General features: G+C 43.3%; 1 protein-coding gene across 1 annotated transcript in view; it reads right to left on the bottom strand.

The window, feature by feature from the left end:
* Positions 1-249: 249 nt before the first annotated feature.
* FAM163A (family with sequence similarity 163 member A) overlaps positions 250-24,203 on the bottom strand; it is a 108,553-nt gene continuing 84,599 nt past the window's right edge. The window contains exons 2-5 of the mRNA XM_081012362.1: positions 20,496-20,590; positions 18,803-18,825; positions 5,128-5,242; positions 250-1,853 (exon numbers count right to left, since the gene is read on the bottom strand). Of these exons, the coding sequence (XP_080868488.1) occupies positions 1,443-1,853; positions 5,128-5,220 (504 nt within the window). The 5' untranslated portion in view covers positions 5,221-5,242; positions 18,803-18,825; positions 20,496-20,590 and the 3' untranslated portion in view covers positions 250-1,442. The remainder of the gene's footprint in view (positions 1,854-5,127; positions 5,243-18,802; positions 18,826-20,495; positions 20,591-24,203) is intronic.

Consider the following 24,203-nt stretch of genomic DNA (forward strand, 5'->3'; position numbering starts at 1 on the left):
CCAGGATCCTTTAGGCAAAACCTTGTGCTTTCAATGTGCTATAAATGATGAGAGCCAACATTTAAGCGCTCAAGGGCAGCGGACCATTGTGCTTATTCAGCTGGGCAGGGTCCAAACAGCTGGAAAAACTGGCAAATTGAGACACCTTCCATGCAAAGCTGGTGACGGAGGACCCTGAAAGACCCTCCCGGGTGGATCGAGCCATTAGTAATTCAAATACAGAAACAACACTTGACAAATAACAAAGGGTGAAATTGCAAACATTGTAAGAGAAACAAATCCATAACGCAACCCAGTACAAATCCTTCCACAGGTCCAGAGTTCTTTTTAAAGAGGCGCATGATATTGTCTTGCAAATTTCATGAAGCTCTCAAGCTTGGCCTTAGCTTTCAACACTCACTTCACCCGTGGCCCTTCTTAGCCTTGTGAAACATGGTTTGTAGTCATCCTCCACATTCCATATCAGGACTTACTTATAAAAAAATATTATATTTTGCAGTTTCATCAAAGGTGTATCAGGAGGTTGCCCTAAACATGGGCTCTGAATACTAGGGAAATGGAGGTGGACGAGAGGCCACTAACTCCTCAGTGGTGCAGTTTGTGGATGTCAGAAGTCATCATGTCTATGAAAGCCTGTGAGAGTTAAGGAAATTGAGAGAACAGAGTCTCTTTTTTTTGCAATAGAAAAGCCACCCAAATGCAGAATGCTAGTAATTGCACCACTTTCCAATCTCCCAGTTCCTTTCCTTTATCTTTTGCATATTACGTGCTTGTGTGTGTGTGTGTGTGTGTTTGTGTAATAAGCAGAGAATGGTTCACCTATTTTTACATTCTAGTACAGAGAATAGCATTCCGTTTGTAACTATTATATTACAAGGATATTAATTCCATTTATTTGTTTTCCTCCTCTCCACTTCCAATGAACAGGAGCACTGGAAGTGAGTTTAGCAAGGATTTTGCCATCCTTATCGCTAATGCCACCATCATTACTGGGTAGGACAGTGTACAATAAATGGTGTGTTGGCTGATTTAGTATGCACTCATATTACCTGTCAAGGGAGACCAGTGGCTATTGCTTTGGAGAGAGAGAGAGAGACAGACAAATAGGGTTTTCTACAGGTAGACACCAAATATGTTTGTGGGGGTCAGGGTGAACCTGCAAGAGTGTTTAAATACAAGTTAGTTTGTACTGTACATAGCCCTCCTTAGACAAGACCCTTCAGTGGACCCAACACTGTTTGCAGGTTCAGAAACCGCCAAGTTCAATGTCTTGGGCGCAATGTCACCACTTTCCCTCTTAATAAGAAGAGCCTTGCTGCGATGATCAGGAACAATGTTGGGTCTTGGATGCACGTTCCGTTTTTGTTGAAAGGTTTCCGTAGCAATCCCCACTGCCCCAAGGGGATCAAACCGAAGCACCCTGCGGCCGTAACCGATTGTGATCAGACTTCTGTACTGAAAGCCCTCGAGTTGGGAAAGGTCTCATGTATGATGCAATGGTGATGGGTCACCGGGAAACTCTGGAGGCCAGCCATTTTGAGGGGCAGCCCCATTTCTTTGCAGCATGTAGGCATGTAGGTGATCCTCTCGCCCCCATTACGCACCAGGTCAGCGGTCCGTATGTAAAAGGGGGAGCCATAGGGGGAGCAGGTCGGGCAATGGTTCCGATTGCCTGGCTTGTTAATCTCATGGGGAGGAAAAGAGGAGTTGCCCTGCCCGTCCATGATGCGAGAGTTGCAAGCGTTGCACATGGCATAGTGCGAGTGTGAAGGAAGGTCAGTCTCCTCCTGCTCCTCCTCCTCCTCTTCCTCCTCTTCCTCTTCATCAGTGTCATCCTTCTTGCAGCAATAATACTAAAGCAGGAGGGAAAGAACTGGGGTTAGGTGGCACACGCAAAAACAAAAGGGCATTAAAAAATATAATGCTTAGCATGTCTTTGGTATAGTGGCAAGAGGGATGCGGGTGGCGCTGTGGGTTAAACCACAGAGCCTTTTGGGCTTGCCGATCAGAAGGTCGGCAGTTCGAATCCCCACGACGGGGTGAGCTCCTGTTGCTCGGTCCCTGCTCCTGCCAACCTAGCAGTTCAAAAGCACGTCAAAGTGCAAGTAGATAAATAGGTACCACTCCGGAGGGAAGGTAAACGGCGTTTCCGTGCGCTGCTCTGGTTCTCCAGAAGCGGCTTAGTCAAGCTGGCCACATGAGCCAGAAGCTGGTTCCCTCGGCCAATAAAGCGAGATGAGCGCCGCAACCCCAGAGTTGTCTGCGAATGGACCTAATGGTCAGGGGTCCCTTTACCTTTAGTATAGTGGCGGCCACCATAGTCTCTCTGTTGAGCCCATGAGGCTGTTTTGGGCAAACCCTCTCACCGGGCATCCTATGATGCCAGGTGTTATGAAAATTAGAAGGTCTAAAATATAAAATAAATGTTCATAAATGCACCAGGCAAACACATACGTAAATATATAAACCACATGTCTGAAACAATACAGGAAAATAGCCCTGAAACCATTTTGACTCTCCCAAATTGACCTCAAATGTTTCTCTGAGGAAATGGGGAAACCTCCCCATTGTCTCTTTGCTCACAAATCCTGTCTTAAGGGCGCATCTGTGTATGAATAGGGTGAGCCTGTGACCTGGATTCAGGAACTGAGTATTTACCATCACAAAAGAATGGCCAGGCTGCCCAGGTAATGCAACCAGCGACCATTATCAGGTACCCTGGCAAACAGGATTTCTGCTGTAGACCGCCTCCTCTGCTGTTGACCGCCTCCTTCTGTGATGTATGTATGATGTTTTGGGTGGGTGGTCTTGGGCTCCAGGGTGGGCAATTTCAAAAGTCTATATAAGAGCTTGCACTCCAAGCTTGCACTCTGGGTTCCTCCTTCCTCCTGCATGTGGGGAATGGGGACCCTGTTGCAACAGTTTGATAAAGATCAGTCTTAAAGGTAAAGGTAAAGGGACCCCTGACCATTAGGTCCAGTCGTGACCTACTCTGGGGTTGCGGCGCTCATCTTGCTTTATTGGCCGAGGGAGCTTCCGGGTCATGTGGCCAGCATGACTAAGCTGCTTCTGGCGAACTAGAGCAGCGCACAGAAATGCTGTTTACCTTCCTGCCGGAGCGGTACCTATTTATCTACTTGCACTTGATGTGCTTTCGAACTGCTAGGTTGGCAGGAGCAGGGACTGAGCAACGGGAGCTCACCCCGTCGCAGGGATTCGAACCGCAGACCTTCTGATCGGCAAGCCCTAGGCTCTGTGCTTTAGACCACAGCGCCACCCGCGTCCCTGCTAAGATCAGGCTTACTAGCTGCTTTGCTTCTCAATATTCTCTGGTTGGCCTCTGTTATTTTCTCCTACCGATAGAGAACCTACATAAGGACTCTATATGGGCTCTTGGGTACCCCATAAGGGAATTAAGAGGTGTTTTTCTTATAACACCAGGCATGGGAAATAAAAACCCCTTCTTGGGCACAGAAGTTTGGCCAGTTGCCAGGCACCTTCCCTTTGTTCTCCCGCCACTGAGATGCCGCTGGAGGCTCAGAGTGTGGTGGGGAGGGCAGTAGGAGAGATCAATGCACAGAAGCTTAAGACAACTGCAGGCTGTGTGCTCTGTGGCTCTAGAATACTGCCAGAAGAGGTTTTGAGAGGGGTCTGTGAACATGAGTTTGAGGGAGGGAGGGAGGGAGGGAGGGAGGGAGGGAGGGAAGGAAGGAAGGAAGGAAGGAAGGAAGGAAGGAAGGAAGGAAGATATGTGTTGCACATGTGGCGCTTCTGCGTTTGAGGGCAAAGATTCACCATGCAGGACGAAATGGCAGGCCATGACTTGAGCATACCGAGGTTCCTTTCATTCCGAATGGGAGAGGCGAAAGGTCCCCTGCGTAAGTTTATGCCTGAAAATCAGTGGCAACGTTTATAGGTCTAAATGTTCTATATGTTAATTGTGCATGTATACAGAAGATGCCAATTAATATATAATGCCTTTTGACTTCTGCAAAGAGATTTGGAGAAACATTCTGGACTGAATGAAGCAGTAGTTTATAGTGTTGTGTAGTTTGGTAGTGTTGTGTATTATTATTAAGATTACAGTCTTGCAAAGACCTGCATTGTCAACAATGTTTTCTTGTAATGAAAAAAAAATACTGTCATTAATTGAGTTGAATAGGATCCAAATTGCAGCAGTCTGATTGGTCCTAGAACAATAAGATCCAGAATGAAGCAGTCTGACTGGCCCTGGAACAATAGGATTCAGAATGCAGCAGTCTGATTGGTCCTAGAACAATAGGATCCAGAATGCAGCAGTCTGATTGGTCCGCAGGAGCCACCCAATCCAGCTCCAGGTGGAAGTGAATCCACAACCTGATTGGCCTACAGGAGAATCCCGGAATTAACCAATCACATGGGGCCCATTGTGAAAATAATGTATATAAGGCAGGCATTCTGGGGGAATTTCCATTCCTCCTCACCACTATGAGCTGAATAAAGAGCATGAAATCCACACTCAACTCCGAGTATATTTCAAATACACAAAGCAAAAATAGAGACAGATCGCTATCTACCAGAGAGAAGTACCATAAAATATTTGTTTTTATTCTAATTTATTTTGGTTTGCTTTAAGTTGTTCCACTGGAAGAAATTTTTCTTTCTTATTCACTTCATATTGTGTTACATTACTTAATTCTTTTGCCTGGTTTTTGCCCCTCCCACGTCAGCCTTCCACCCCACCCATAACTGGAATGAGGTTCTTTGGACTTAGCAGAATTCTGTCTCCGTGCAGAGAAATTGTCTGACCAGCCCTGATGGTGGCTGAGAGTGTGAATTGCGACCTGGGAAGGCCCTTATTCTCACCCACGTGCCCTTTGACCAAGATGCTTTCTCTGAACCTTAGCCACCTGTAATATGGGGATAATACTGACCTACTTTACAGGACTCCTGCAAAAATTGCTAACAGAACAATCCTATGTGTGTTGACTCCGAAACAAGTACTACTATTTTCCGTGGCGTTTACTCACAGGGTTGCAACCTGAACTAATAGATTTGAAATACTGCAGTAGAGTTGTTTCTTGCCTAAAATGTGATGCTTTCTTTGGATGCAGAAGCAAAACAACCCATAAAAGCATTGATTCTTACCTGTAGCCTACAATAGCACAGAACAGCAATGATACACAGTAAGATCACTGTCGCTAGTATTCCTCCAGTGATTACAACAGTTCCTGCTGTCATCCGACCGATTCTCCATCAAACTCTAGAAGAGCAACAAAGATAACTAGTAACAATTCAGAATCCCTATAGCAAGGGGAGGCAGAAGGTAAGATTGAGGTGTACAACTAGTAGATCTCTGGGTGGTTTGCCGTAGATCTAAAATTCTTCAGCAACAATAAAAAATTGGCTTTCCCCTCCAAGACTGCTGAAATAAAGAAAGCTTAGGGTAACCAGGGGTGGACTCTTCACTTCAAAATATGCTCAGAGACATCCTCAGAAGTTACTTGTCATGCTGGCTGTGTTCTGCCTCCCTTATTGGAGACCATATGCCTCTGAATTGTGGGAAATTGCAGTCAAATATAACTAGAAAGGTTAGTGCTACTTAATGCACGAAGGGGTTAAGATCATAGAACTGTATTCCTAGACTCAGCTAGTTCACATTCCTCACCTGGAAGGAAGTTATGTTTCCTCCTTGGTTTGAAAAAGAAGTAAAAACTGGGGGGGGGGGGAACCACAATCATTCAAAGTAATTCAAATTACAAACACAATCATTTTGCTTTTATATCACATTCTCAATAATTTTCCAAGTACCACCCTCTGCTTCCCTCCCCCCCTGCCTTCCCCTCACCCATGTGAGATCTTATTGGCATTTGTATTATGGTTTCTTGTTGTGTTAGCAGTTATTTATACTTAATAGTCATATCCTTTATAATATCATCTTGTATCCTTGTGAGTCTTTTCTTTTACGTTTATGTTAAACTTAATTTCCATGTCCATCTTTTTTCATATATATGTCTACACACTCCCACTCTCTCTTAATTTTTTGCTTGGGGCAGCCCCTAATTGATGCCGTTAATTTTGCCATCTCCATAAATTCACCGATCTTAATTCTCCATTCTAATAATTCTGGTATTTTTTCCTGTTTTCCTTTTTTTTTTTTTTTTTTTTTGCCACTAGTAATCTAGCTGCTGCTGTCACGTAGAGGTATATATTCTTTTTATCTTTGGGGATATCATTGGTTATCAAGCCTATCAGATATGCTTCTGGTTTTTTGAGAATTGTGCTTTTAAATATTCTTTTCAACTCTTCATGTATCTTGGTCCAAAATTGTTTAATCACCTTACACCCCCACCACATATGGGGCATTGTTCCCACTTCTGCTTTACATCTCCAACAAAGGTTTGAATATTTTTTATCGATCTTTGCCAATTTGACTGGGATGAGGTACCAACAATAACACATTTTCATTATATTTTCTCTTATCAAATAACAAGCTGTGAAATTTATGTCGACACTCCGTAATTTCCCCCACCTATCTAAATGTATTGTCTTGCCCAGATCTTGTGACCACTTTATCGTTGTTTCTTTTATTACTTCATCTTTCAATTCCCACTCAAGGAGTAGATTGTACGTTTTTGATATAATTTTTTTATTTGACTGCAATAGTTCGCTTTGCAGTTTGGAATTTGGTTTGTTCTTTTTCACTAAGTGAACTCACCAAGGGAGGAGCTTGCTCACTACAAGCTCAGACTCTGTGCTTGGCGCTATTTCACTATCTTGTCTGCAGGGAATTACATGGCATTGACTATTTAATGAGCATTCATTCTGATCTGTTTGTGGACAGGTTAAATGATGTTGCTTCCAGTGTCCACCCACACTTCCCTGTGCATTTCCCCATCACTTTTCCTCGGGGGATGTGGATCTGTTGTGCAAGACATCCCGGTCAACTACAGTTGTGCAACCAAAATTTGCAGACATGTGACTGAATCCCATTCAAAAACAGAAAAATTATGGAAGCACCCTGCGTCTCCTTTACTCCTTAACTCCTCCTTGGTTGGCCTTGGGGTGCTAGTAAAAAAGCCAAAGTAGATTAGGCTTTATATTGTCTCCCTGCTTATTTAACTTATATGCAGAATTCATCATGCGAAAGGCTGGGCTGGATGAATCCCTAGCCGGAATTAAGATTGCCGGAAGAAATATCAGCAACCTCAGATATGCAGATGACACAACATTGATGGCAGAAAGTGAGGAGGAATTAAAGAACCTTTTAATGAGGGTGAAAGAGGAGAGCGCAAAATATGGTCTGAAGCTCAACATCAAAAAAATGAAGATCATGGCCACTGGTCCCATCACCTCCTGGCAAATAGAAGGGGAAGAAATGGAGGCAGTGAGAGATTTTACTTTTTTGGGCTCCATGATCACTGCAGATGGAGACAGCAGTCACGAAATTAAAAGACACCTGCTTCTTGGGAGAAAAGCAATGACAAACCTAGACAGCATCTTAAAAAGCAGAGACATCACCTTGCCTACAAAGGTCTGTATAGTTAAAGCTATGGTTTTCCCAGCAGTGATGCATGGAAGTGAGAGCTGGACCATAAAGAAGGCTGATCGTTGAAGAATTGATGCTTTTGAATTATGGTGCTGGAGGAGACTCTTGAGAGTCCCATGGACTGCAAGAAGATCAAACCTCTCCATTCTTAAGGAAATCAGCCCTGAGTGCTCACTGGAAGGACAGATCCTGAAGCTGAGGCTCCAATACTTTGGCCACCTCATGAGAAGAGAAGACTCCCTGGAAAAGACCCTGATGTTGGGAAAGATGGAGGGCACAAGGAGAAGGGGACGACAGAGGACAAGATGGTAGGACAGTGTTCTTGAACCTACCAGCATGAGTTTGACCAAACTGCGGGAGGCAGTGGAAGACAGAAGTGCCTGGCGTGCTCTGGTCCATGGGGTCACGAAGAGTCAGACACGACTAAACGACTAAACAACAACAACAGAGGTGTACATAAGTCGAGGTCCCACTGTACGCCTGAAATAGAGGTGGAACTTAATTTGCTCTCACATGGGTGGAACCTGGCGCATGTGGGTGGGGGGATGGGAGAATTGTCTCAAGCACCACCGAAGCATTACCTGGGGCCCCTCAAGACATTCTTTTTATTGAGCACTCATGATGACAAGCATGAAATCTTCCCACTCTTGCCCTGATGCCTCCAAGTATTGCTGCTGTTCTCTACTGTTATTGTCTTATGTTGTTACTTATTTTTAAAATGGCTTTTTAAAATTACATTTAAATAAGATTTTAGAAAGGCAGTGGACTGAACCAGTTTAGTCAGTTGATTAATCTATTGAAGCTTCACTGATGAATCAAGTTTTAACCAGCGAGAGCCACATTTAATCTGTGGGATCAAGAGTTAAAGATACTGTTAGTCTGTCTAGTGTGGTAGCGGTTCTGGGGTGCTGCTGGAATTGGGAATTTAAAAGGAAACATTAAAGATGACTTTTAGCTCTCACGACGTTGAGGATCAGATTCAAACACCCCCATTCTAGCAGCTAGTCTGTTATTCCATTGAGTTGCGGGTTGTGTAATGCCTTTATTCCTAATTAAAAGAACAGCTGAGGCACAGCACATCAGTCTCATTAAAAGCCAAAGCAAATGAAAGTTTGCATTGATTCCTCAATCAATCTGTTACAAAACAAACTAAACATCTCGCAGTATTTGATTTTCCTCTGTAAGAGCTCTGGATCTGGGGCTTGCTTCCTGGAATGGTCAGTCCCTTATCTTCTAGATACTCCATGGACAAATCCAAAGAGTCTTGAAATGGCAAGATAAAGATTCTCCAAAACTAAATACAGATTTTATACTACTGCCTTGGTAGCATGTGGCTTTCAACAGACTATGTCAGGGGTTGTTCTCAATGTTGGGTTGCATCTAGAGATCTCAAACATTGCCCTTCCATTGGAAAACAGCAGGCATATGGCTTTTTCCAATAAAGAGTAATTTCTTGGGAGGAGAACAGAACACACATTTTTGAACTCTTTTTTTTAAGGGAAGGGATGTGGGTGGCGCTGTAGGGACGTGGGTGGCGCTGTGGGTTAAACCACAGAGCCTAGGACTTGCTGATCAGAAGGTCGGTGGTTCGAATCCCCACGACGGGGTGAGCTCCCATTGCTCGGTCCCAGCTCCTGCCCACCTAGCAGTTCGAAAGCACATCAAAGTGCAAGTAGATAAATAGGTACCGCTATGTCGGAAAGGTAAACGGCGTTTCTGTGTGCTGCTCTGGTTCGCCAGAAGCGGCTTAGTCATGCTGGCCACATGACCCGGAAGCTGTACACCGGCTCCCTCGGCCAGTAAAGTGAGATGAGCGCCGCAACCCCAGAGTCGTCCACGACTGGACCTAATGGTCAGGGGTCCCTTTACCTTTACCTAATTGCCTCATCCAGTTTTGAACTATGAGCCTTCATGCCACACATCAGAAGCGGGGATAAACTGCTTATCGTTCATAAGTAACTGGAAAGATTTAAGATTATTTTATAAAGCAATTTCCCACCATTGCACCAAATTGGCAGCAGCCCAGCTGCTCTCCAGGTGACTTTGCCTTCAATGCCACACTTTGAGGAAGAATCGTCAAAGGGTCACTTCCTCAGAGAGAGGAATGAGGCATCCATGCCACTGTTACCCTTTCAGGTGCACAAGGAGGAACGCAGGAGGAAGAGGGCATTAGCAGGGAGCATTGCGGTGGGGCATGTTGAATATTTCAACTTTCAAATTCCCAAAATGAGGAGTGCCAGAAAGTTGTAACATGACTTGAGAATTCAAAAGATATTTTTGGTTAAATTAAGGTAATTTGGTTTTGCTTGGTAAGTCGCAACCTGTGTAAAATTGCATATTAAATATCAAATGTGATTGCAGTGATAGATTCATATTCTTATTTAGCATGACATTTTCAGAAGGTAAAATTAACATTCTTGGGTTTCCCAAAAGTTTTTTTGTGTGCTTCTTCATCAAACATAAACCTACTGAGCTAAACGTTGTCCAGTCACACAAAGAATCAACAGCAGATTTGCATTCCTCATGCTCCAGAGCATATTTTTAAGACTGAAGAAATTTGCAAAGATTAAGGTTCAGCCCCTCAAATGACACGCCCTAGCCTGTGGCTGTGTTGGCTGGCTATGAGCCAGTCAGTCAAGGCAGGCAGGTGGCTGGCCGGACCTGTGAGAGGTGGATGAGGGAGATCACATTCCTACCTGCCCTCCTGATCATTCATCATCATCTCCTCAGCATCGTTCGCAAGGAGGGCTGGTTCTGCCAGCCTAAAACAGTGAGGTGAGATTGCATGAAAACTGAACGTGGCCTCTTGGGGACAAAACCTGAAGTGTCTGTTATCTACGGTGGGACAGATTACCTGAGACAAGAGGTGATTAAACTGAAGCTGGATGAAAGCGATACTCTGAAACAACAGGAAAATTAGCAGAGTTGCTGTCACTACAACAACGAGTTTCCAGCTGCAGTCTGATTGGACAGTCTTGAGGGGCAAAGCCAACTGAGGCAAAGGGTCCCAAGACCATGCCATATTTAAACCTGAGTATCCAAGGTGTGTCATGTGAGAAATGGTGGTGAGTGTGTTTAATTTGAAGATATGCAAATGGATATGGATTGCATTGCCAATGGGGCAGTGTCAGAAGGAGACATTTGCTCTTGCCAGTGGGCTAATGGAGTCCCATCAGCCCCAATCAGATTGGTCAATGGTCAGGGATGATGGATGATGTCGTCCAAAACACCTGGATGGTATCGCGTTGGCTGCCCCTAAAACAATGTTGGCAATTGGCAAAGAGATTGGGGTGTATAAAAGGGATTGGCCTACAGTGGTACCTCAGGTTACAGATGCTTCAAGTTACAGATGCTTCAGGTTACAGACTCCACTAACCCAGAAATAGTACCTCGGGTTAAGAACTTTGCTTCAGGATGAGAACAGAAATCGCACAGCAGCAGTGTGGCAGCAGTGGGAGGCCCCATTAGCTAAAGTGGTACCTCAGGTTAAGAACAGCTTCAGGTTAAGAACGGACCTCCAGAACAAATTAAGTTCTTAACCCGGGATACCACAGTACATCCAGAGTTCTTGTGCTTCTCAGTCAGATGATGAGGACAAGAAATCCCCTTTCAGTGAGGTTAAGAGTTGCTTCCTCTGCTTGAAAAGAGGACACACTCATTCTGCAGCTACCTGGAGAATGCAACTTAAAGAACATTGCAGTTTTGGGGTACACAGAGGGCTGGGCTACTTGGCAAGAAGGTTCTATTTAGCAATTTGTTTTTAAAGCAGATTTTATTATTTATATGCTACCCATCTGACTCAGTTGCCCCAGCCACTCTGGGGCTAGAAGTGGGACCTCCAACAAAATGTTGTGGTGTGGAGTGCTCCTGTTGAATGTTTTAGCCAGCCAGCTATGCCTTATATCAGAACACTCCATTCCGATCCAAACTCACACACAACCACCATGGCCCACGGAGCATGTTCAGTCCCTTAAAGGATGATGATGATGATGATGATGATGATGATTGCTCTCTTGGTATTTTTCTCAAAGACTTCTGCAAACTTTTGAGTTCTCCCAAGCTTGCTGATACCTCTCTCTTGTATATGGATGGTGATGCTTTGGCTACATAAGGACCCAGGACTCAGACAATGAGCTCACTTTGAGTATAGGATCCGGTATGATATAGCTACTGGTAGGCCTATCCTCCATATATATTTTTATTTGTTTTTTAATTATTTGTCTGCACATTTATTCACCGCCATTCTGCCCATCAACAGCTCACAGAGCAGCTCATGGTTGGAATCAACAACTAATACAACTTCCGGGGTTGCGCCATCGGTAATGGCGGACTCCCTCTGATCTGGAGGGACCAGCTCTATGGGAATTGGGTCTGTTCCGCTACGGCGAAGCGGGGACCCTTGAAAAAATCACAGGCGGGTGAAGCCTGTGACCGTGGGACTCGGTGGGCACCTTCTGCACCCCCCCAATTTGCAAAGGAGCCCGATTACGGGTTCCGGAGTGAAGCGGGGAAGCGGCGCGGTGCTGTGAGTCAACTGCTTCTTCCGTGGAGCGAAGCCGCACAGCCGTTACCGGAGAGCGCTTTTTCCTGTGACAATTTGGCTACAAAACAACTATCCATGAGTAGGTTAATTTGGGAAATAAAGGAGAACAAAGAAGTAATTTGATACCGAAGCGGAGAGGCATAAACAGGAAGTCTGCCTTCCGTTCTTTGTAAATAGAGCAAAGCAATGAACTTGTAAGCTAAAACCTTGAAAGACGCTTGAAAAGGACTATAATTCTAACATCAAAACAAGCGATTTCCCCCCTTAACTACAGGAGAGGAGGGGGGAAAGGTGTGAACTGAATTTCCCTGCAAAGAGAGAGAAAAGGAAGCTAAAATCCACCGCTTAAAACCTGGGAACGGGCTGCCAATGAACAATAAGAATGCTGTACTGTGAAATGCGCTGTTGGTGAAAGTACTTTTTGACAGCTAACTCTGCAAGTGAGATACAAGTGAGATACAATATTTCTGGCCGGCTTCTCCTGGCTTTAAAGTAACTGGAAAATAACTGAAATTGAAACTGTCGTCTATCTTGTGAATTGGGGGATTAAAAGAAAAAAGGTTATTTATTTTAATGGCAACAACTTTTGACTGTTACTGTGTCCCCCTAGAGGAAGTTTGAAATTGTTACAATAACAACTGAGCGAGGGGAATTTTCCACTGCAAAACAAATTCTGGTCGTGGGACTGACCTTGGGCCTTATCTAGAGTGTTATGGCAAATGGAAAAGAGAAAATAGAATTGCTTCAGGAAAAAACAACGAGGTCTGGTAGATCATTCCGCCCAGACGTTGGGCAGCAGCGAAGAGCATCAACATCTGGCCCTTCTGGCTCATCAACAGGGGCTGCATTTGTACAACCCAAACCCAAAGGAATGGCATCCGAAGATGTTTTAGCTCAGGCATTAGGCAAAATTAATGAATCTCTGGAAAAACTAAGTAAACAAGTAGCTGAAGCATCAGTTAAAATTGATCAAAATACTACAAGTATCAACAATTTGGGACAGAAGGTAAATACTAACACAGAAACTATTGAGAAATTGCTACAGGAATCTACTTTGACCCGAAAGACAGCTGAAGAAGCAAAGGAAATAGCAGTTGCTGTAGAAGAGAAGATACCACCGATACATAGGCAACTTGAAGACCACAGGTCAATGTTATCTATGATTGAATTGAAGGAGAAACAAACGAATTTGAGGATCAGGGCCGTACCTGAACTTGAGAAAGACAACCTGACTGACTTTCTTATGCAGGAATTTGTAGACTTTTGGAACCCAGATTTGGAGAAGGAAAACTTTAAGATAGTGAGTGCTTTCAGGCTTGGAAGAGGAGGGAAGAAGAACAGGGTGAGAGACTGTTTGATCACCCTCCGAACAAAAGAGAAGAGAGACAAAATCTTGAGTCTGCACTTCCAGAAGACTTTGGAAATACATCAGTCAAAAGTGGAGATATTTAAAGACATTCCGAAACATCTTTTGGACCTTAGGTCCAATTCTAGAGATTTGGTTGCCCTGCTGAGAAGCAACAGAATCATCTTTAGGTGGGAATTCCCCCAAGGCCTATCCTTTAGCTTCAAAGGAAGAAAGATAAAAATAAGATCAGTGGACGACAAAGAAAGATTTTTGAGAGACCACGGAGAAGACCTGCAGAAAGAAGCTGGAGAAGAGCTAAGAGTACTAGAAAGAGGAATTTTAGACATACCAAAACTACCTTTTGAATTAAAAGACTGCCTAGAAAAGGTGATACCACCGACAGAACAGGAACAGGCACTTGGTGCAGTTGGGGGAGAAGTAAAGTAACTACATCATGGCTCTGCAACTATTAAGTTGGAATTGTAATGGTCTCAACTCCCCTCAGAAAAGGAAAACTGTGTTTCATTTATTAAAAAAGGAACAATTGGACTTAATTTGTTTACAGGAAACACATGTGACAAGGCTACATAGGAAAGTATTGATCAATAAAAGATTGGGTCAGGAGTTTATTTCATCGGATAAAGTTAAAAAAAGAGGAGTAGTGATTTATGCAAAGGAGAGACTATTACCAAAATTTATCTTCAAAGATGACCAAGGAAGATTTGTGGCAATTGAAATTCAAATACAAGGAGAGAAATTCTTAATAGTAGGAGTTTACGCACCAAATGAGGGGAAATCTGAATTCTTTAAAAAGTTGCATGAGACCTTGATGGACTATTTGGACTATAATGTGATTTTGATGGGAGATATGAACGGAGTGGTATCTACATATATGGACAAGGCACAAAGACAGGTAGTCACTAAGGATGGCAGACTGCCGAAAACCTTTTTTGAGATGACAGACAACTTGGACTTAGTTGATATTTGGAGAACAAAGAATCCCTTGGCCAGAGAGGGAACCTTCTTCTCTGAAGCCAAACTGACATGGACAAGAATTGACCAAATATGGGTAACTAGAGGAATGGCACCAAAGACAAGAAAAGTGGAAATTTGCCCAAAAACCTGCTCCGACCACAATGCTGTGAAGATGGAGATGAAACTAACACCAACTGGTTCCTTCAGATGGAGGATGAATGACACCTTATTTAGAGATGAAGAAGTGATTAAGAAGGCCCAAAAAACCTTGAGAGACGATTTCGAAATAAATATGAACACCAATGTTGAAAAAAGAGTAATCTGGGACGCAAGCAAAGCTGTTATGAGAGGGTTCTTGATACAACAGAATGCAATAAAGAAGAGAATCCAAAATGAGAAGAAGGATAAAATATTGGAGAAAATAAAGGAAAGTGAAAAGAAATTGAGAGCAAAACCAAAGTCGCAAGAGATTTTGAGAGAAATAAAGTTACATCAAGTACAATACATGAAAATGATGAATCAGGAGATAGAATGGAAAATTAAACAAATGAGACAAAAGACATTCGAGTCGGCCAATAAATGTGGGAAATTGTTGGCTTGGCAAATGAAAAAAAGACAAAAACTAAATACTGTTACAAATTTAGAAGTGGAAGGAAGGAACATACATGTCAGAGCTGCTTCCAGATCCTAGCTCACAGAGGATCACGCTAGCCAGCGATCATTAAATAAAAGTCTTTATTGAGTTACAGTTTCCATTCTCAAGCTGCTGCGTGCAACCCTACGTCTAATGGTTAGATCGGCGAAGCTCCATCTGAGTCTCCGCCCCTTGTACACCAACTTAATATCCTAGCCTTGCTCCACCTTTTCCGCCTGACTGTTCTTCTCTGGGTCCCTCTGCCCCCCGGGGTCTCTTCCTTCCGGGATTCCTCTGACGCTGACGCTGACCCCCCTGACTCTTCTCCCTCCTTTCGGCGGGCTTTAGGACCTGGCTCCCTTTCCGGGCTGCCTACTGCGCCACCTTCCTGTGCATTTGAACTTGGCGCGCGCGCCCAACCTTCCACCTTCCGTCTGACCGTTTCTTCGCTCCCCGATGGAGGTGTGGCCACTCCTGACTCGTGCCCTCCCCCCTGTTGTGAGCTGCCAGCGCTTGATCCCTGGCGCCCTTCCTCTTCCCTGCTCTCTGGCGGTGACGCTGGTCCCGATTTCCAACTGCTCCCCTCTGAGTCCCCTCTGGCTCTATCTTCCTGGGGTGTCCCCCTAGGCTCCCCCCTTGCCCTGGCCACTGGTGCTCCTTTCTGTGAATCTTCTGATTCACTGGAAAGACTCGGAGATCTCGGGTCGTCGTCATCACTCATCTTTTCTTCTGCCTCCTCCCCCTCGCTCTCTGTTTCCTCCCTTGCCCTTGCCTCTGCTCCTGAACCCCTGACAATACAGAACCCAGTTGAGATTAGAAACTGTTTCCAGAGGTATTTTAAACAATTATATACACAAGGGCCACAGAAAGAAATTGATGTAGACCGATTTTTGAAAATAAATGGATTACAAAAAATCTCTCAAGAAATAAATTAATGCTGAATCATAAAATAACTGAACAGGAGGTAGAAGGCGCCATTCAGAATATGCAATTAGGTAAATCTCCAGTACCGGATGGACTGACTTCTAGATACTACAGATCCTTAAAAGAATGGTTAGTACAACCTTTAAAGGAAGTCTGCAACGAAATAATGGATGGGAAAAGGGCACCAGAGTCGTGGAAAGAAGCGTATATTACACTTGTACCGACAACAGAGACTGAAAAGACGCAGCTTAAGAACTACCGCCCCATATCACTGCTCAATGTGGATTATAAAATCTTTGCAGACATTTTGGCTAAAAGACTAAAAAAAGTGCTAGTGGAAGAGATACATAAAGATTAAGCAGGCTTTCTCCCGGGTAGACATTTGTCTGATAATGTGAGAAACATAATCAATATTTTAGAAAAATTACAAGTGAATATAAATACTAAGGCAGTTTTTATATTTGTGGACGCGGAGAAAGCTTTTGACAACATTTCTTGGAGTTTTATGAAGAAGAACTTACAGGGGATGGGGGTAGGCCAAGGCTTTGGAAACGGTATAAGTGCAATTTATTCAGAACAAAAGGCCAAATTAATTGTAAATAACGTGGTGACGGAGGAATTTAAGATAGAAAAAGGGACACGACAAGGCTGCCCAATCTCCCCATTGCTTTTTATATCGGTCCTGGAGGTCCTGCTGAATATGATTAGAAGGGACCAATTGGTTAAAGGTATACAAGTCGGAGCTAAACAGTACAAATTGAGAGCATTTGCGGATGACTTAGTATTGACATTACAGGAGCCAGAATCTAGAACTAAAAGGGTTCTGGAACTGATTCAAGAATTTGGTCAGGTTGCAGGATTTAAACTGAATAAGTTAAAAACAAAGGTCTTAGAGAAAAATTTAACAGCGATTGAGAGAGAGAGGTTTCAGAATGAGACAGGTTTAATAGTGGTTAAGAAAGTGAAATACCTGGGGATTAACATGACAGCTAAAAATGGGAATCTATTTAAAGACAACTATGAAAAATGCTGGACTGAAGTGAAAAAAGATTTAGAAATTTGGTCAAATTTGAAGCTTTCACTGCTAGGCCGTATTGCTGCGATAAAAATGAATGTATTGCCTAGAATGTTGTTTCTGTTCCAAACATTGCAAATTTTGGACAAAATGGATTGTTTCAAGAAGTGGCAGAGAGATATTTCTAGATTTGTCTGGCAGGGCAAGAAGCCTAGAATAAAATTTAAAATACTAACGGATGCAAAGGAAAGAGGTGTATTTGCCCTGCCAGACCTTAAACTTTATTATGAATCAGCAGCTTTTTGCTGGCTGAAAGAATGGCTGCTTCTTGAAAACACAGACATTTTGGACTTAGAAGGCTTTAATAATGTATTTGGATGGCATGCATATTTGTGGTATGACAAGGTCAAAGCACATAAAGCATTTAAAAATCATATTGTCAGGAAAGCATTGTTTAATGTTTGGATAAGATATAAGGACCTACTGGAAAATAAAACCCCAAGGTGGCTGTCACCGATGGAAGCGAAAGCTCAGAAAAAGCTCAATATGGAGGCCAAACGGCCGAAATATTGGGAAATTCTGGAACAAGAGGGAGATAGATTGAAACTGCAGAGTTTTGAGAAACTAAAAAACAAAGTGCGAGATTGGCTTCATTACTATCAGATAATGGAGGCATACAATTTGGACAAGAAAATTGGCTTCCAGGTGGAAAAATCAAAATTAGAAACAGAACTGTTAGAACCCAAAACTAAGATTTTGTCAAAGATGTATAGCTTGCTGTTGAAATGGAATACTCAGGATGAAACGGTCAAATCTACTATGATTAAATGGGCACAAGATGTTGGACATAACATAATGATGGCTGACTGGGAACAGTTATGGACCACAGGTATGAAGTTTACGGCATGTAATGCCTTAAGAGAGAATATTATGAAAATGATATACAGGTGGTACATGACACCAGTCAAGCTTGCAAAAATCTATCACTTGCCCAATAATAAATGTTGGAAATGTAAGGAAACTGAAGGTACATTCTTTCACCTTTGGTGGACATGCCCAAGGATTAAGGCTTTCTGGGAGATGATCTATAATGAAATGAAAAAGGTATATAAATATACCTTCCTGAAGAAACCAGAGGCCTTTCTCCTGGGCATGGTCGGCTAATTAGTGCCAAAGAAGGACAGAACTTTCTTTATGTATGCCACAACAGCAGCAAGAATACTTATTGCAAAGTATTGGAAGACACAAGATTTACCCACTCTGGAAGAATGGCAGATGAAGGTGATGGACTATATGGAACTGGCGGAAATGACTGGCAGAATCCGAGACCAGGGAGAAGAGTCGGTGGAAGAAGATTGGAAGAAATTTAAAGACTATTTACAGAAATACTGCAAAATTAATGAATGTTAGAATGATGTCAGAATGAAGTTAAGTGGTTTTAGCAGCAACATTATAAAGGTGTATGTAAAAATGGATTGTTAACAGGTGAGAATCTAAAGTTATAATATATTAAGTTAAAGGATTAAGACAAAAACAAAGAGGGAAAGGAATTGCTGAATTAACTAATTGAACTGGAATACAAAAAAGGGAGGTGTGAGGAGGTCAGGGAAGCAAGGAAATGAAATGTAAGGCATGGAAGATGGATTTGTTTTTAAGTGTTTTTTACCTTTTTTGTATTTTGTATTTTTTCCTTTTTTATCTCTTTCTTTTTTCTCTCTTATCTATGTAATCTTTCTTTTTGAAATCTTAATAAATATTATTTTTTTAAAAAAGGAATCAACAACTAATACACAACTCAAAGGAAATCAGGATTTGAAATGTTATGGGGTACTTACGTTCAGTGAAGGGTGCTCTGGGCCTGCAAGACAGAACAGAGGCGACAGATAAATCAATCCCATTCTTTCATTCTCTGATCTCTTATCAGCAGTGGGAACAGGCTACACCACCCTCCAGGACCTAGCTAGATGTTCACCAAATTGTTGTTTGTAATAGAGCATCAGTGCATAGATGGTACCTGACAGAGTAACATGGGGTTAAAGAAGAACAAGCTCTGCCTGAAGAAACTGGTAGTCTAAAAGCCGGCCATAGGAAAATGGAAGACAGAGGAAAGGATGGCTGGTTAGGGTAGCGTTTGAGAAGGAAGAGTGCAGTTGTGCTATCCTACTGATGTTGAGAGAGAGTTCCAAGCACAGAAGGCAGCAAGGCAGACTGGATGGAGTCACCGAATGCAACAGAGGCCTGCAGTTCATAGGGCTGGAGGAGCTCTGACTTCACTCATTGGCTAAAAACACTGGCAGGCTGACTCATTTCGCAGAAATTGCTTAGAAGGATACCTGCACATTTTGCTTGATAACTTTCTTTCTAAAAGGACTGGATGCTTATTGTTATTACCGTATTTTTCACCCCATAAGGCGCACCTGACCATAAGACACACCTAGTTTTTAGAGGGGGAATGCAAGAAAAAAAAATTCTTTAAAGGGAGTGCTGAGCAGAGCCTATATGCATCCCAGGCTCTGCTCAGCACTCCCTTTCACGAGCCATGAGGAGCATGTGTGCGGCACTTGCAGGCTTTTCCCCGAGGAGGGAGAGGGAGATGTGAATCACTAAAGCCATCATCTTACACAGATTGACAGTTGGGCAACTGAGCAATCATTGTAATATATTTGTAGGTGGTTTTGTAATATATTTGATACAGCTATCAATATCTGTAATGCAATATAAACATAAATAAATGTTATGCCCTTCTCCCTCCTCAGGGAAAAGCCCCCAAGAACACACGCTGCACGCGGCTCATGAAAGGGAGCGCTGAGCAGAGCCTCCCGCCTGCATTCGCACCATAAGACGCACACACATTTCCCCTTACTTTTTAGGAGGGGAAGTGCGTCTTATGGAGTGAAAAATACGGTATTTTAAATGAAAGCTCAAGAATCTGGGGACCCTGATCAGGGACAGCAGTGAAGGCCTTTGTGGGTGCCAAATGGGTGACCCTGCCTTACAGTGCAAGAGGCATTGAGGTGCAACCCTCCTGCTGCCACACTCCTCAGATGTCCCAGCAAACGCTTTCCTGCTGAATCTTTGGGGCCCTGCAGATCTCAGAGGAAATAACTCTGGTCTGGAAATGAGTTTTGACTTAGCACTCTTTTACTGCTGGGGGCTCCATGGCTGTCAACTTACAGATTTGAAAATAAGGGACCAGCAGCCAAAATAAGGGATCAACAATTACTTTGATAAAATACATATTTTGTTGTGTGCAAATGGCTTTAGATACCTATTAGGTCCTATAAATTACCATATAGCATATATTCAACACAAAAAACAGCAACAATTTGTTGTTGACAAAGCACAGCTGGACATAGAAAGGGCCCCATTACCTTCAGTAGCTTATTTAAGGGACATCATAAATAAGGGACAGCAGTGGGACATGGCCCTGGGATAAGGGACTGTCCTGCCAAATAAGGGACACTTGACAGCTATGGGGGGCTCCCAAATGAAGATATGACAGAAAGGACAAGCAAGCTAAGTACTTACTCTGAAACTATCTCAAATGGCACCTGTCACATGGTCCTGAGAGGTGCAGGCTGCTGTCAAAAGCTCCACATCGTCACACAGAGATCAGTCCATTTCTACAGAGGAGAAAGAAAAGCACAATTAGAAACTCATCATTTCATTTACCGCAGAATCCAGAAATTAGGTTTACCAAATGGCTGCTTTTCCCCAAGCCCAACTTTGGACAGAAAACATTGCCTTGTGAATGTTTTAAGAATACTGGTATTTTTCCTGATAATTTTTTTTAAAAATGCACATGGTTAAAAAATATATGCATACTAAAACACTTCCCTTTGGCAGATTTTCTGTTCCATTGTTTGGTTTGGTCGGGACTGAACATGCCTGGAGTTTTACACACATGTAGTCTGCTGCCTTCATATGCAGCAGATGAAGGTGGCCATTTTGCAACACACAATCCAGGGTGCACATTCTTTGAAGTGGGTGCAAATGTGAATCACTAAAGCCATCCTCTTACACAGATTGACAGCTGGGCATCTGAGCAATCATTGTAATATATTTGTAGGTGGTTTTGTATTATATTTGATATAGCTATCAATATCTGTAATGCAATATAAACATAAATTATTATTTTTTAAAAAACGGATAAACATGTTAAGCTGCACAAAGGAGGCTACACGAGTGTAATAGTCACCTACTGTCTACTATCTGTAACATGGCTAGGAAAACTAAGGCCCAGCGGCTGGATGCGGCCCAATCGCCTTCTCAATCCAGCCCGTGGATGGTCCGGGAATCAGCGTGTTTTTGCATGAGTAGAATGTGTGATTTTATTTAAAATGCATCTCTGGCTTATTTGTGGGGCATAGGAATTTGTTCATTCTCCCCCCCCCCCCAAAAAAAATCTAATCTGCCCCCCCACAAGGTCTGAGGCACAGTGGACTGGCCTCCTGCTGGAAAAGTTTGCTGACCCTTGAATTCTGTAACATCAACCTCCACCACCCCAACCTAGGACTCAGCTATACAACTGCAAATAAAACATTGTAAGTGTGCATTATACAAATCTGACACTAGATGGCGATGGTGAGCTGTGGCAAATTCAATATATTTTTCAAAACGTTTTTTAAAAAAGTATTTTCATAGCGGTTTTTTTATATGTGTCTAGATTCCACCCTAGCTATGTTACATTGTGAGGTTTTGTTTTGTTTCGTTTTTTAAAAAACTAATCTTTCCAGTAATCTTGCACGGCTCATGAGGTTGTGCCCCAGATTCTCAGTTAGAATTAGAAGTACTTTAATTGAAAATCTAGATCGCAACCTCCACTGGGAGGAGCTCCACTGAAATGAATGAGAGCCGAGCAGTTCATCCTAACCCTTCTCTCGCAGGAAAACCTCGCCCGCCCCCTTTTTTGATTCTCTTTCTGAAATACTGCCACCATCCTCTTGGAGTCTGTGCAGGAAAACATCAAGCGACAGTGACTTTAGGGACCTGTTTGGCATACATTTCAACTACACTGGAACGGGCTGAAGCTAATGCAAGGGGTGAAGGAAGCAAGGAAAGTGCTTACATTTCTAGGCTGACTGACACAGTCCCACACAGTACATGTCAGCTTCATTTATTTCCTAGTACTGCAAAAGTTGGCCCCAGCTGATGTAGTCACATTTAATTAACAATCCTTCCCTCTTGTTGAGTCACACTTGAAAACTGAAGGGCCTGATTTCCTTCCCATTGGACTCAATCAAAGTCTCCCTTGCAGTTTATTTATTAACTCGTGAAACGGATTGAGCAGCCCAGATGACAGAAACAGCAAAACTGGCCCCTCATCTCCCTAAGGAACAGAATTCTTCGTTACTCAAAAGGGATAAAATGCCCAAGCTGGGTGTTCCCATTACAAAACAAAACAAAACTGTTAAGTTGTGGGTGAACATATCAGACGACACAGCGATTCTTCAAACAGCTCTTGTTTATTCACAGGCCAGAACAGAACTGAACTGAAGGGTTCAGCCAGCCTGCTTATATAGAGCTCCACTACAACGTAACTGTAACAACTTTCTGTAACTATCCAATCACTGAATGTCACTTTCGATCCCTTATTTGCATATGTGGACCTGAACTATCTACAGTATCCCCCTGCTAGCCCAGGGTGAGAACTTCAGCACATAACAAAAACAAAACCAAAAACCACACCTGCACCTCCAATCTTCAGAAGTGAAAATTATAAACTGTGCATAAACTTCTGCCATGCATTAACAATATGCTAAGCTTGCTGGACCAAGTGTCCATCTAGCTCAGGGGTCAGCAAACTTTTTCAGCAGGGGGCCGGTCCGCTGTTCCTCAGACCAGACCTTGTGGGGGGACGGACTATATTTTGGGGAAAAAAATTAATGAACGGATTCCTATGCCCCACAAATAACCCAGAGATGCATTTTAAATAAAAGGACACATTCTACTCATGTAAAAACACGCTGATTCCCAGACCATCCGCAGGCTGGATTTAGAAGGCGATTGGGCTGGATCCGGCCCCCTGGCCTTAGTTTGCCTACCCCTGACCCCCGATGCTCAGACCGTCTCTGAAAGTGCAGGTCCCACTTAGCAATGAGGATCAATAGAACCTTCAGAACAGCACCCAGAAGGAGAGGAGGGGAGAGCGTATTTCCCTCTGTATAAGATGATATTTTTCTCCATAGAAAAAATATACACAGAATATTGCTGCAGCCGTGGCAATTGGGCAGTTGATTTACTTTAGTGGAGAGGTATGTGTGCAATGGGTGGTACTGTGGGTTAAACCACTGAGCCTAGGACTTGCCGATCAGAAGGTCGGTGGTTCGAATCCCCGCGACGGGGTGAGCTCCCGTTGCTCGGTCCCTGCTCCTGCCAACCTCACAGTTTGAAAGCACCTCAAAGTGCAAGTAGATAAATAGGTACCGCTCCGGCAGGAAGGTAAACAGTGTTTCTGTGCGCTGCTCTGGTTCGCCAGAAGCGGCTTAGTCATGCTGGCCACATGACCCGGAAGCTGTACGCCGGCTCCCTCGGCCAATAAAGCGAGATGAGCGCCGCAACCCCAGAGTCGTCCGCGACTGGACCTAATGGTCAGGGGTCCCTTTACCTTTACCTTTATGTGTGCAATTGTCTGTAGTTGCGTCAAGTGGGCAGGTAGAGTTTTTGCTGTAAGCATGCAGACAAAGCTCAACAACTCTGGGCAATTTTCTCCTCAAAATTGTTTGTTGCGGTCCCCAAAAATAGGGGTCATCTTATAAATGGGGGCGTGTTATACATGGGGAAAGTAAAATAATTTTGACACATTTCTTCAGTGTGGGGTCTTAAAAACACATTTTTGAGCGTGAGGAATTCAATCTGCTGTGACCGCACAACATTGTTTTTGTGACTGCACAACTTTTAGCTTTGTAAGTCTACGTTTGATGAAGAAGCACATAAACTGCTTTTGGAAAAACAAAGAAATTGAATTTTACCTTCTGAAAGGCAAAATATTAATACATTAATATTAATACAGTGGTACCTCATGTTACGTACTTAATTTGTTCTGGAGGTCCGTTCTTAACCCGAAATCGTTCTTAACCTGAGGCGGCCTTTCGCTAATGGGGCCTTCCACTGCCACGCGATCTCCGTTCTCATCCTGGGGTAAAATTCTCAACCTGAGGTACTACTTATGGGTTAGTGGAGTTTGTAACCCAATGTGTTTGTAACCCAAAGGGTTTGTAACCCGAGGTACCACTG

Source organism: Podarcis pityusensis, assembly GCF_964106645.2.
Source record: "Podarcis pityusensis genome assembly, chromosome: 6".
In the NCBI taxonomy this organism is placed as follows: Eukaryota; Metazoa; Chordata; class Lepidosauria; order Squamata; family Lacertidae; genus Podarcis; species Podarcis pityusensis.